This window comes from Sceloporus occidentalis, unplaced genomic scaffold, assembly GCF_023333645.1.
Source record: "Sceloporus occidentalis isolate IW3139 unplaced genomic scaffold, rSceOcc1.0.p SCAF_2, whole genome shotgun sequence".
NCBI lineage: Eukaryota > Metazoa > Chordata > Lepidosauria > Squamata > Phrynosomatidae > Sceloporus > Sceloporus occidentalis.
The window spans coordinates 102,703,398-102,718,285 of record NW_028316982.1 but is presented as its reverse complement, the minus strand read 5'-3'; the positions used below and the strand labels follow the sequence as shown (position 1 = coordinate 102,718,285).

General features: G+C 39.2%; 1 protein-coding gene across 3 annotated transcripts in view; it reads left to right on the top strand.

Annotated features, from left to right (window-relative positions):
* The window catches only part of STOX1 (storkhead box 1), a 30,650-nt gene extending 16,383 nt beyond the window's left edge, over positions 1 to 14,267 (top strand). For 2 of the 3 annotated variants that reach the window (XM_089510482.1, XM_089510480.1), the window contains exons 2-4: positions 5,444 to 5,596; positions 8,855 to 11,126; positions 13,941 to 14,267. In XM_089510482.1, the coding sequence (XP_089366608.1) occupies positions 5,464 to 5,596; positions 8,855 to 11,126; positions 13,941 to 14,100 (2,565 nt within the window). In that variant the 5' untranslated portion in view covers positions 5,444 to 5,463 and the 3' untranslated portion in view covers positions 14,101 to 14,267. Of the gene's footprint in view, positions 1 to 3,699; positions 3,717 to 5,443; positions 5,597 to 8,854; positions 11,127 to 13,940 lie in introns of those variants that run through there. The other variant, XM_089510481.1, reaches the window with a different exon arrangement.
* The last annotated feature ends 621 nt before the right edge of the window (positions 14,268 to 14,888 follow it).

Here is a 14,888-nt window from a genome sequence, read left to right as displayed (position 1 = left end):
CCATGAGTCAGAAATACTTGAAAGCACACGACAACAACAAAAAACTATGAAAGAAAAATGAAAATATGGAACTCCTCTATAGCATATTACCATCATAAGCAATGAAGGCCCCCTTGTATGCTGTTCTCTTTGAAGATGGTATTAAATACAAAAGATAGCTTGGATTTGAGTGTTGTGTAAATCTACAATATGCACAAGTATAGGATGTGAAACCCATTTCAATTCAAGCGAGTGGTCTAAAAGGTGAGAGGGGAGTTTGGTTGAAAATTAACTTTGAAATGGAATTGGTATCAGTCATTATGCACCTTTTAAAATCCTGAGTTAATCCTATACTTAAGTTAATGGAGGATAATGATTTATTGGCTGCATTTGGCAGGTGAGGCAAGGGAACAGCATCACCTAATAAATCTCTGACCGCCAGGCAGATCTGTGAATATTCTCATAGTACCTTTCTTTCCTTTACCTTTTAAAGTGCAGATGAATGAATAAAAACTTGCATATGTTGCATTTTGCAGTGTAGTGCCGTGAAACCAATTATAAAAACATTCAAGAGAAAAATTGGGACTAAGGTTGTTCTGAACTGAGATGTCCAAGTCAGGAGCAACAGTTGGTAGTTGTAGTTCTTCTTTCAGAGTAGTAACTGCAAAATAAATGCAAAATGATCCCTAGCTTCACACAGGATAGAGGCAGCCTGGCTCTCAAGGGAAGTTGTATTTTGCTGCATGACCAATGCAGCTATCCCTGAATATGTGTCCAGCAATGTAAGAAGTGTCTTTTGGAAACTCTGAATGTGAGGCCTTCCAACTTCCAGTGCCGATACACAACTGGCATCCTATCTCCACCTTGTAGGGTGTTTCCAGATGTTGATTCCAGATGTTGATTCCAGTGAGTTTCAGTGAATCTTGAACACAGCAAAAAAATTTCCTTGTCTTGCAAATGAAAACTGGTCTAGATTGCAATCCTGTAGAGACCTACCAGAGACTACCACTGAACTCAGTGGGGCATGTTTCTGAGTAGATGTGCGAGACTGCATAATTAGGGTGGCAAATGAGTGGCAGGAGGGAGAGTGAGTTTAGACTAGGAAAACAACACAACTAGAAAGAATAAGACCCCAATTCCAAATTTAAAATCAGAGCACCTCACTCCATACAAACTGCTTAATTACTGTAAAGTAAAATTGAAATATTATGAAATACAGTCAGATACTTTGTGTCTTCTGCAGCTTTACAGGTGCATTTACACTGTAGAAATAATGCAGTTTGACACCCTTTTAATTGCCATGATTCAGTCTTAGAGTATCCTGGAATTTGTAGTTTTGTGAGGCACCAGCACTGTTTGGCAAAGAAGACTAAAGACTTTGTAAAACTACAAATTGCAGGTGGCTTAAAACTATCTGCTGCCCAAGGCAGGGGCCAATGTGGCATCCTGCTCCATTCTATGTATATTTCAACATTGCCAAAGGGATCAAGATCCTTCCCCACACTTGAAGATAGCAGGGTAGTTTACGAAGAGCAGGCCAGATGGTGTGACACACACACACACACACACACACACACACAGATTCTGTCCTGCCAGAGAAGCAAAAGCAGGGGGATTGAGTAAGAATTGCCTGACAGAGGGTTACCACTGGTGCCACCGTAGTATGCCTACATCACTTTCCTTCATGGTAGAGTTGTTCATGTCCCAAAGATAATCAGTAATGGAAGTTACAAGGTATATTCAACTTTAATATTATTAAAGTAATGTTAAACTGTGTGTTGCAGATCTGTTAATCGTAGCAGAACTGTGCTGACTTACAAAATATCTGAATATCAAAGGAAAGGCAGTGAGATTCTACCTGCCTAGCAAATGCAAGTTAATCCTGCAAAGCTCAGGTTACCAGGACAGAACAAAACATCCTTTTGTGTCAGTGAAGCGTATCTAGAGACTTTTTGTTCACGGTGTTTTGTTATCTGACTCTTGTATTGCAGATGACTTTCCCACATTGCACTTCACTGTATACCCTAAAAATGGGCCCTCAGGTTTCTTGTGTGTAAACAATTAGCTGTGTGTGAGTAGACTGGTAAAATAATTGAAGGGTCAATAATACATGAATTTTTGGCAGTCAGCCTAGGATGGAGTTTGGTAAACAAACTATCCATAAACACACACCAAGCTACTTTGCCCAATATGGACACTGTACTCTATTTTTTAGCAGTGAAAGGGGCTTTTTTGCTTTATTTGATGAGTGACAGGTTACTTCTCTCTGAGCCAAAACAAATATTTTGTGTAAGCTTTAAAGATGATTTATGAGACGTACCATGTCAGAAGCATTGCATCTTTATTACTTATATGGCACCTGCTATAGTACTGTGGTGCACCACATTGGCATTCAAAATCAGATGTGGGTGGTTCACATTAGAAAAGTCAATACTGTACCTCTTAAATTCAATATTAATAGATCCTGGACCTTGGTTCTGGTGGAGGATTCTGAGAGCTAAAAAGTCCCAAAACGTACCTTTGCCAAGATCCTGCATGGACTATATGGCATGGATGGTTTGGTTAGCAAGCTTGTAATGTTGTTGATGCTGAGAGAGAATGATCTGTCTATTTTTTTTACTGTGGTAAAACTGCTTTTTTGTTGCTTTTGTTAGAGATGCCAAATCAGATGAGTGAAAACTTTAAAGATACAGGTAGCCTACCATACCCACGGATTCTTTATCCATGCATTCATGGGTAGCTTGAAAATATTCCCAAAATATATATAAATTCTAAAAAGCAAACCAGGATTTTGTACATTTTATATATAACGGACACCATTTTACTATGCCATTGTATTTAATGGGACTTGATTGCCCACAGATTTTGGTATCCATGCATGGAGTGAGGGTCCTGAAACCAAACCCCAGCAGATATCAAGAGCCCACTGTAGTACCCTTCTGTCCTTAAGAAGGGAGATCTCTTGGAGTTGAGACCCAAGTACAGTACTGACTCCTTGCTTTTCTGGTTTGAATTGACAAGAGCTGAAGAAACAGTGTAGAACTGGCAATTCTGTGCATGCATAGTGCCATTTTTGAAAGCACATAATGAAGTATACCTCTCTGTCCAAGAAAGGGGGATCAACCTCCTGATGCAGTTTCCATCATCCCTTGCCATTGAGTGGCAACGCTAGGACTGACAGGAGTTGTGGATTAACACACATGGAAGGCCAAACATTTCTCACCCTCCTTTCTCTTTAAGAGGGAGAGAGACAGAGACTGGGGCTATCATCCAATGAATTCAGTGCCGGTTAGCCTGATAAAGGCACATCATATACTTCAGATATTAGATTTTGCCATTTAGTGAATTTCCCCATATTCATTGGGTTACCTTTTTTCTTTTGGAATAGGGGTTTCCCCCACTAATATTTAGTGTGTCAACTGAAATAAGTTATGAATATGAACAGTGAGAGGAAAGGGCTTTAGTTATTAAACCCTTTAAACAATTAGGTAGACATTAAACTTCTGGGGGGGGAGAGGAATAATTTTGGCATTTCAGGATAGGTGCTGCTGTGTCTGTTAAACTTCAAGAAGAAATATCTCAGTAGACCATGTTTTGGGAATTAGTGCCATTATACAGATTAGCAGTGGTCTGTTTTTGTTTCATTAGTGGGGTTTTTTGCCTAGCAAACAAACTTTGTGCATGGCCATTCATAGTTGATGGAGCTATTTGATAGTGGCAATGACAAAATAAAAAAGGTATGTTTTGCTAGGAAATAATTGTGAAAGCAGCTCTTCTCCTAACACTAACTAACTGAAATAGTATATTCTTCATGGTTGTTTTTGTGAATTCTCCTGTTCCATAGAAAGCAAGCTGACACTGATTTATATACCTGCTGGTAGTAGCTTAGCAACATCCTTGAAGTCATTGTTCTTGGGAAAGTCTCTAAGCACATTCTGTGATACATAACCATTGCTAGTTGTAAAACAGAGGTCAAGAACTGTTTAACAACTTCTTCAAAAGGGAATGTTGCTTATATTGTTGATTTATGAGAAATAATCTTGAAGAAACCCTTCCTTCCCTCCTCTGGCAGCTGTAATGTGAGATAACTTTTTTTGTTGTATGTAACATTTAATTTCAAGCTGAATTGCTTTGCATTGCTCATTGTGTATGTGCTGTGTCTGTGTGGTGTTGTGAATCTATCAGAGTCAGACCAAGAGACTTGGTATCTCATGCAAAAAATCTAGATGACACTACCAATTTCTTCCAACAAAAAGAAACATTTTTCCTATCCTGTAGTCTGGAAAACACTGTTTGGGGTGGATCGCCCACCCTAGCAACCCCCAACTGCTGTTTTACCCGTGTTTTTGTTGATCTTGGGGGCATGGTAATCCTTTCAAAAATTGGAAGATTAACATCTCTCCTACCCCATCACAGTCCCAAATAATATAACTGTGCCAGAAGTAATAGTGCAGTAGAATGGAGGCCTTTCCCATGCAAATGAGGGAAAGGTAACTTCTGCTAATTGACTGATTTAAAAAAGGAACAATCAAAAAAATTATAAGTATTTATATAAAGTGATGGGGGGAAAACAGATGAAGGGTTGGTAATTACTAACCTCCAAGGAAGTGATGCTTCACTTTCCACTTCTGAGCCTGCTTTCTCTGCTTTAGCCTCCTGACTGAAGGAACACAAGTTTCTTCCATTATGTAAAGGGCCAGCTGAGGACTTTGGGTCACTTCAGCTCACTATTCTCTGTTTCCAGCTTTCCCTGGCAGTACAGTGGCCATGTGCAGCTTTGCCTGTCAGAGGAAGAGGCTAGAGGTCATTTCAGCCCCTCGGTATTTTGAGACAAAAAGAATGGGAACTGTTCTAGAGGCAGGGACTCTGTCCTACCCACTTCATATGGCACCCTAAACATATCTGCATGTAGTTCCCTCACCTTTACCATTCCCAATATTTAAGTGAAAGGATTAATTATTCATTAATGGCAATTATATATCATTTCACGATCCTCCAGGGCCCCATTACAGCTACTTCCTACACTAGTAAAGTCATTTGGGAAATAGCAAGATATAATAATGTATGGAATCATCATCATCATCATCATCATCATCATCATGGTATTTTGCTTCTGAGTCTTAACAACCCCAACTGTCAGATCTAAAAATTATTTCTCTTTAAAATTACTTATGTAGATTTTAATTTAAAGAAGCAAAACATTTCCTTGTTTTTCAGCAAGTAGTATTTAACTGTTTACTGTGGTGTGTGTGTGTGTGCGTGTGCGTGTGTGTGTGTGTGTGTTTTAAAAAAGGTAACTGATGAAGTGGTTTTATTTTTAAATTTCATTAGCACCTTTGTCTGGGCACTTCTCTTCAGCTAACTTTAATGAAGCCAAACTTTTGAAATGTCAACTGGAAACTTTTCAGACTCAGACGGTGCTAATTTTATTTTTACTTTCTTCTTCTCCCTGTATTCCATTCAGGCGATGTCTCTCCAGTGCATATGAATCCCATTTTACAATCCCAGTTTGTGCCTTTGGCAGAAGTCTTGTGCTGTGCTATATCTGATATGAATGCCGCTCATATTACTGTTACACAGGAAACCTTACTGGATCAATTGGGGAAACATTACCCAGGTAATCTGTTAAATCACTGCTTGCAGATATTTAATATAAACATTTGACTCAGAGGGTTTCCAGCTGGCAGGGTGGAAGAATGCAAACTATCTGGGAACTGGGAAGCACTTTGAATTTTCTTTGTAAGTCGGTGTATGAAAAACAAACCATCGAACCTAATTGTTCTCGCTTACACTGCACTGCAAATAGGGATTTCTGGCAGCTTTCAAACTTCACTATCAAATTTCATGAAGGAAAATGACTTTAAAAATCATAGCATAAGGGTGATAATGTGGAAACACAGTGGGTGGGAGCACTAGTGTAGTGAGGGTAAAATCTGTACTCTTCCACTCCTAACCCTGGGAAGGCCTGGGCCTCAGTCACAGCAGCATTTGCCCCCTCCATCTAGGACAGTATGTGGAGGCGCACAGTTTCTCCCAGCTAGGGATCTGTTGTCTCCCCCCACCGCTCATACCCCACTCATGATACTGTCAGGGACTTTGCTAATTTACAAATAAACTGGCCCTTCTCTTACAAATAATCCCCTTCACAAAGCGGATGGATCTTTTATGAGAGTGGCAAAGAAAGTGGCTTTTTGTGTAGTCTGGTCAGGTGAAAAGGAGTAGTGGGAAGTGGTCCTTAGGTGAAAACAACGGACAGTGATCTTTGCAACATTTTGAAACTAAATCTGTGTAGAATTAGCCTTTCCCTTCTGGTCTGTGACTGATTTTCTCTTCCTTGCTGTCTTGAAGAATATTTTATTCTGGTCAGAATTCCTAGTAGGATTGGAGAGAAAGAGAATGCAAAGGCTAAGTAGAAAAAAAGCAAAATTCTCTTAAGTACACTGTGTGGGGCTCTGTTAACATAATCCTTTCTCGTTATTCTCTTGTATCTGTGAGAGGCTCCTATTGGGTCTCAAGGACCACAACTTTTCATATTGGCCTGCCTGAGCTCTCAATTCTTTGAGCAATGTACTTCTCTCAATTCCACCACTTGGAATCAAAAAGCTGAAAGGAGTGTCATGGGCCATTGAGTCCAGCCTTCTGCTCAATGTAGAATCTCCAGGTAGAGCATCACCAGGCCTCTTTTTGAAGACATCCAAACAAGAGGACCCCGCCACCTCTCTAGGGAATTTATTCCATTGCCAATTGATTCAAACCCTGCTCTCTTGAGGTTCTAGTCCAATATTCAAACTACTGTACCATGCTGGATCTCAAATTCATATGAGGTGGAGGGTCAGATCTGCCCACCAAGCAGTTGCCCAAACATGCATTATGGAAACACTACTTTTTTGGACTATGATTCCATGCTGTCTCAGGAATTAAAACAGGTGTTAGTACATAAATAAATAAATAAACACCACTCCCAACTGCACTCAAGACTTATTATTGAAAAATACACTTCATAGGAGGCACAAGGTCTGTGATATATATCCATTACCTTCCACCCGCAATGTGTCACCATGCCACAGCTGTCTTTTACAAGGATCCTATTGTTTTTCTTCTTGTTTCTGGTCCCATGCACTTTTTGTTTTGGCAGCAAATACTGTACAGGCAAACAGCAAATTCTGTACTACATTTTGCTACTGAAGTGAAAATTATTCCTCATACTTCGACCAAGCTTTTGCTAATTTACAAGGAGTGGTGGGAGAAGTGATTTTGAATAGCTTCTTAACCCTGACAATGGTATAGTCATTTATTGGGAAGAGATGATATCATATATCATTTGGGGGGTCCTGCATTGCCTGATAAGTCTCTTCAACCTTAAGTCTTGCAGCCTTCTTATAAGAATTGCTGAGACAGTAAGGTGTTCCAAAAGCACTGCTTTCATGTGTATTTGCTGCCCCCTACTGTCCACATGACAGTAAGAGAACCAGCATGGTATACTGGTTTGAGAGTTGCACTAGGATTCTAGGAAAGCAGAATATGAATCCCAGCCCAGCCATGGAAACTCACTGGGTGACCAAGTAGCCAAATCGCCCTCTCTGTCCGCCTCAGAAGAACACAATGGCAAACTCGCTTTGAATAAGTCTCGCCAAGAAAATTCTATGATAGAATTGTTGAAAGTTGGAATTAACTTGAAGTTACATAACAACAACTGTCCGAACAGGAAAAATTATTCTGCAGTTAGCATTAACATGACACAAGGCTTTTCCCTCTAAAAATTAAGTCTGTATATAACGTCCAGTGTCAACGAGGTAATGGTGTTAATTTGTTTCAGGATAAAAAGGAAAGGGTGAGGAGAGAAGGAATCTAGCAGTCCCTTTAAGACTAACTGGTTTATTTTAGTGTAAGTGTTCATGGATTTCAGTTCTCAGATACTGTGATGTAGTCACTGTTAAAACCACTGTGGTTTTAATAGTGACTCCATCACTGCCTTTGAGAAAGTGGGCTAAAATCCACAAAAGCTATTGTTAAAATAAATCAGTTAGTTTTAAAGGTACTGTTAAATTCCTCCTCCCCTTTCCCTGTCTTTTCAAGCTAAAATGAGTTTTGCAAGCCTTGGTTGGCATAAAATTATCATGTTGTTTACTGTGTATTAAAAGTACAATTTATTTGAAGAATAGCTACAAACTGATTTTACTTTTTACTTTTTACTTTTTTGTTAAAAATAGAGCTATAGGTTACTGAACTAACAGGTTCTTTAGTTTTGCTGGTTTATGAGGAAAATAAATTTTTAAAAGGGGGGGGGGAATCAACATTAGTAAATCAAATTTATTTTGTCTCTAATCATCCATAAAAAGAACTCATTTGCATAAAAAGAACTAAGACCAGGAAGCAACAACTAGGAATTAGCAATGATCTGTTACTCTATATGTGTGTTCATTGTCAGTCTTCCATCCAAGTACTAACCTGGGCTGACCCCTGTTTAGTTTCCAAGATCAGCTGGGATCTGGTGTCTTTAGGACAGTGGTTCCCAGATGTTTTGGACCTCAAACCCCAGGAGACTCAGCCAGCTTGGCCAACTGTCAGAAATTCAGGAAGCTGAAGTGAAAAACAACTGGAAAACCTAAGCTTATGAATCACTGTTTTAGGATATTTAAGCCCTTTTGAATACACCATAGAAGTTGACACTAGGGAAATGGCAGAGAAGCACTTATGGAAGGGGCCAATTAACACCTTTCAGCAATGTGAGAAGGTACAAACCAGAGAAATGGGAAAGATTATAGAGAGAAACTTGATCCTGGGTTTTGAGTCTCCACAAGGATTCTGATATATTTTGCATGTTTAATACAATGCAGAAATAAACCATAACATAATCTGATCTTTTCTGTGCTAGGAATTGCAGCTCCCACCCATGATGTTCTATACAGTATGCTTGGAATGCTAATTAAAGAAAGGAAGATATATCACACTGGGGAAGGATATTTCATAGTGACCCCAAATACATATTTCATTTCTCACAATACTATGAAGAGCAACAAGAGGCTCTTGCTGGAAGACGATTGCCCTCCGGAACCTTCTGTCACATACCTTGTTAGCATGGAGGCTAGAGAGCCTGTCCAAGATCATTTGCCTGTTACATCTCACTGCAGATCCTGTCATTGTTTCCCTGAGCACACTGTCAGGAATGAACAGAGGCCTCAGCAGCTAATGAGCCATGAACCTAAGGAAAGAATCCAGAAAGGGTCTTGTGAATCCAGAGTTACAGTTCAAAATCCAGCTTCTGATACACTGGCCGGCAACCATTCTTGTGCAGCTGTTTGTTCTGTAAATTCAATGAAAGAAAAAGAGAAGGTGAAAAAGTTTGGTCTTAGTCTTTTCTGGCGTAGCACCTCTAAGAAAGAAAAGTCTAAAAAAACGCATTCTTCATTTTCTGCCCAGTTTCCTCCCGAAGAATGGCCAGTCAGAGATGAAGATAATTTGGATAACATCCCACGTGATGTTGAACATGAAATTATTAAGCGCATTAACCCTGTGTTGACAGTGGACAACTTAACTAAACACACAATGCTGATGCAGAAAGTAGAGGAGCAGAAGAAATATATCAGTAAAGGAACCTCTACAGAGGCGTTGACGAAGAAGCAGAAACATCCTTCCAAAGGATGCACCCAGAAAAAACAAAGTAAAGCTGCAAAGCATCACAGGAAAATCCAATCCAACAAAGAAAAACAAATTAGCATGACACAGAGAGACTTTAAAACTGATGAAGTAACACCAGCAAAAGGCCAAGTGGATAACACTGGTGAATATCCATGGTCCTGTATTACAATTGAATCTTGCAATAAACACTTGTCTGGAGATGCAACAGAAGTTGACTCTCACTTCATATACAAAAAAGAAATTAATAATCCATTTCAGGATATTCCTTATAGAAGGAATAAGTCAACAAAAGAACACAGAAAGCACAAAAATCGTGATGTAAAGTCCAAAGCTTCTAGATCAGAGAGGAGTTTTCAAAGAATTACACATTCCTCAAGAATTAGGGACTGTAAAATCAAACAGTCACTCACAGTCACATGTGATGTTGGCGATGACAAGAAGCAACAACTGCATTGCACACAATGCCGGGGTTTAGAAAGAGATGGCAAACACGGATGCTTGAGGAAGAGTGCAGCTTGTAAACACAATTTTCATGGAGGGATGAACCCTAAAAATATGGCAGAGAGCCAGGTAGCTCCTCACACTTATGTTGCTCTCACAAATGAAGGAGCAGAGAAAACATATGCAGGGAATTCCAGTCGAACTCCCCTGTGTGATCAAGCAGGTGAATATGGCTTAATGGGTCAAAAAGCAGGTCATTTACAAAATGTTTGTTTTCCCATTGATATAGATGATGTACACCTGTTGAAACCACCTGACAATATTGTTGCTCACAGACAAAGTAATGATTTAAAGAATTCACTTAAATCTGCTAACACTAGCAAATGGCTTGAGTCTATTAACCTACAATATGTAGAGGCTCCATGTCAAAAAGTAGGTGGTGATGATGATGCCTGTGCTTCTTTGTATGATGATGATGAACAGCAGCAACATAGGGAGTCATCCAAGTTACAGTCCAGCCAACGCCCATACAGTTCTTCAGATAAAGGAAAGTGGACTAATGTAAAAGAAGAACTGGGTATTGAAGAGTACAGAACTAGGATGGACCAGGTTGATATATGTAAGAATGATGAAAATGAATTTCTTAATCTTTCTAGATCAAAGGATAGCTTAAAGGAATATCAGAATATAAGCCTTGAAGGAGGAAATTGTGTTTGCCAACAAATACCTCTGTTTGCCTACAAAGCGAATGAAGAGAGGAATGATGTTTATGATCACAGGCCGACGTCCAATAGTGTTGAACCCTGTGTGTTTGACTTCTATGATGTGCATGAAGCAGAGACCAGAATTTGGCAGAAGTCCCTCAATGAAATAGGTGGAAAATTAGCATCTCTGACACTGCCACCAAAAGGCTGGGAAATTAAGTCAAATTCTGGGGGAAAGGAACATTCATTTGATGACACAAATGACAATGTGGTTCTGGATCAGAAAGTCCAGCATGAGCGAAACCACTTGGAAGGAACAGGAAATCACAGCATAACAGGAGATAGTGGGATAGATTCTCCCAGGTAAGAACACATACAAGAGTGATAGTACTACCATATCGATTTGTCACACTTAAACGTTTTTTGTGTGTGCCCTGTATAAAAATATGATGAGAAATGTGTGGGTCAGTAAATGTTGTTGGACTGCAATTCCCATCAGCCCTTGCCAGTATAACTAGTGGTGATGACTGTTGAGAGTTATAGTTATTTAGGGGACCACACATCTTTATTTGATCTAGGCCTTTCATGTATGCCCTTTAGTCTTTATAAGGATTGCTGAGTCCCATAATGAAACATTGCATTTTCTTTCTCCTTTTCATTTAATGATTGGTGTGGTCCAAATAAATACTTAGACGACACTGGTTCCCTGATTTTAATATTGATTTTGCAAACTGGACATAAACTATAGTCAGAACTACAAAAATGCAATAGGTAATTAAAGTTCATGTCTCTTGAATAACCCATCTGTGCATGATTCCTCCATTAATACTGAACCATCTGAAGATTTGGAGCAGAATGCCATAGTATACACAGCTCTGTTTATCATTATCATCAGATCCAGATGAGGTTGTGGAGATGTTGAACAATTGCCTGAATTTAACAGTGATCTGAATGAGTGCCAGTAAATTGATCACAATAGCCAGTTGACATGATGAAACTTCATGGACTGGTAGTTTCCCAATCTTGGATTTAGTATGCATTCTGGAGGGGATTGTTTTCCTCCTGAAGGAGTAAGCATAAAGTCTGGGATGCTGAAATGATTTATTACGGCACAAAGCCAGCATAAAAATGAGTACATATGTTACAAGGCCTCAGGATAGGAATATGCAAAAAGCTTCTATTCATAAATTACAATCTTAAACCTCGCTTATAAAAGTCATCCCAAAGAACTTTAGCAATTTAATTGTAAACTTAAAATTAATAGCTTTGACACAGTTATTTAGAAAACTATATCCTAAACTAACATCTTCTGGTTAAAAATGTAACACATTTAGACAGATTGAAAACTACATATGTCAGGTTTATAGTGTTGTCCCATGTGGGCACTACTATACTCATATGAAACAAGGCAGTCTACAATCAATAATTATATAAGGCAAGGCAATTATATAAGACAAGGCAATATACATTTTGTGCAAACACATTATCTACAGAAGGAAGATTATATAAGAATAAGAAAGTCAAAATGGTGTAACAATTTCCCCCCCAGAATATTTCAAAGTATTTCTGCGTCAGTTTCAGAATATTTCTGCGACAATCGCAGCTGCACAGAATTTGGCAACTTTGTCAGTTGCCAGCTCCTTTCGATCTGAAAGAAGATATTCAACGTAGAATTTTTCTTGTCTACCAGGAAAGTGTTGGACAAGCGAGGTTATAAAGGAAGATCTGATTTCTTTATAGAGGGAACAATAAAGAAGAACATGACTTATTGACTCTGCTTCCTCTGCTCCACAGGGACAGAGCCAACACAAATAGGGTAACTTTTTGTATCTGCCTTCAGGATGCTTTTGAACCCAACACTGCCTTCTTAGGTGCTAGTGGACTTGGTGGCTTAGGTCCCTGGTTTATCAAGTAATTCCTTTCCTTGATGAGGGTTAGTGATGTAGCTCTATTGTGATCTACATACTAGTATCCTGTGTGTGTGGAGCTACGCTTGGAAATAATTCATATGTTTTAACTCTCTTCAGACTGTAGCTTAATGCAAAAGGTGTCTTTAAAATGTCTAATACAAATTGACTCTGTACAGCTGTGAACATTGGTCATGATGCTACCAAGGACCATAAAATGCACCACGCTGATGGCAAAGGCACAGCTTCCTACACTAGCATACAGCCGTTTGTGCTTGCTCCTGCTCAGGCAGAATGGATGCGGAGCCTATACTCAGTCATTAATAAATTACCAGATCATGAAGAATTAAAATTTGTCTTGATGAAAATGTGGAAGGAATAAAAAAAGGGCACAGATTCTTCTGAGGAGAAAAGTAGTTCTGGAAGTTTACATAGACCTGAATCCTGTTGGGGCGTTATGCCAGCGTAACCAGTTACATCTTATGTGTAAGTGTAGTCCATGGCACAGGTAACTGCTCTGCAAGCAGATACATGGGTTCTCCTACTTTTGATTTGTGGGTAATTTGTGACCATTGTACATTAGGTAAGATCAGTGCCATGGCACCCTTTGCACAGCTGAGAGATACACTGTGACTACAATGGCATATATTTACATTATGCCAAAAGTATATATAGTCTTGGCTATAATCTGAATTCTCTAAACCATGACTGACTTTTAAAATTTCGACAGGTGTGTGAGTAACTGCTTCTCTTTAGAAAATGTAGTCCGTACATATTAAAGGATCTTTAGGAAGCTTGCATTACATCCAAGTTTACTAGCTGTGCTACATAATCTTTATATGTCACCCTTACAGTGAAAGAAATTCTAGTTTCTTTAATATTCTTCAATGTTGTCATGGGCCTTCAATTTGTTTCCGAATTATGGCAACCCTAAGGTGAACGTATCATGGGTTTTGGGAGGGCTGACTGACTCATCTAAGGTCACCCAGTGGGTTTCCATGGCCAAGCAGGGAATCAAACCCTGTCCTCCAGAGTTGCAGCTCGGTGTTCAAACCACTACACCATGCTGGATCTTTATATTATTTTACCTGTTGCAAAATAAAGATTACTTTGTTGTCATTATTGATCAGCCAACATTTCTTTTTAGAGGAGTTATTTATTTATTTATTTATCTCTGTAGATAATTGGTAAATCAGTGATTATGAGCAGATGCATATAGATAAATGTATTTCTCAGTGCATCTTTTGTTTTACAAAATCATTCTTTCTAGAACACAAAGTATGGCATCTGCGAGTTCTGCCATCTTGGATGGACTGAAGAAAAGAAGAAGTTTCCTCATGAATATTGAGGGCATAGAGAAGACTATACAGAATGGAAAGACTCTTACTTGCAGTTCCTTGCTTCAGTTGACTCCAGTTATGAACGTTTAATTTTTTTCTCATCAGGTTTTGAGATTTCCTTTGTAAATATGTTAATATCTTTACTGTAAATAGTCGTAAACTATCAGATTTGTTAAAAGTAGATGAAATCGTTATAGTCTCATTTGAAAATGTATAAAAGCTTTGTAATAAACATTTTGCAGTGTCTTTTTGTAACTTTGTGGTAATACTTATATAGTAAAAACAATAGAATAAAGCTGTTGTACGTTGTGTTTGTCTTCACTGGCCACACAGGATTCTGAAATGTCCTGATTGCCTTAGATTGGAGTAGCATGGCTTCTCAGTATCCGTGGGAGGTTGGTGGATCCTCAAGTCATTATTTAAAATTAAAAACTACCTGTGATTGACTACAGCCAGGCCAAGAAGCATTCCCAGGGCAGTAGTGGAGGTTGCAATGGCAAGGCCTGGGCACAAGATATGATTCTTGTGCTTTGGCTGTGGGGATTCTGCTCTTTCCTCCAAAACACAGAAACAGTGGCTGGTGTCTTCCCAGCAGGAAGAATGTGTACCTGGTGCTCAGAGTTTCCCCACTCTTAACTGATAGAAGTCAATCCCAGAAACGAGTTAGCAGGGGAAATAGAAGCGGCAAGCACCTGGCGCTTGGGGCTTGCCACTTCCCGCTACTACTGCTCTCTCCCTTCCAGCTGATGGACATAAGCCCAGTTGCCAGGAATGTTAGGGGGAATACAATGTACAGTGTCACACTGCACTGTTATAGATTCTTATTCCACTTTAACTGCCATGGCTGCCTCCTGTGGAATCCTGGAATTTGCAGCTTA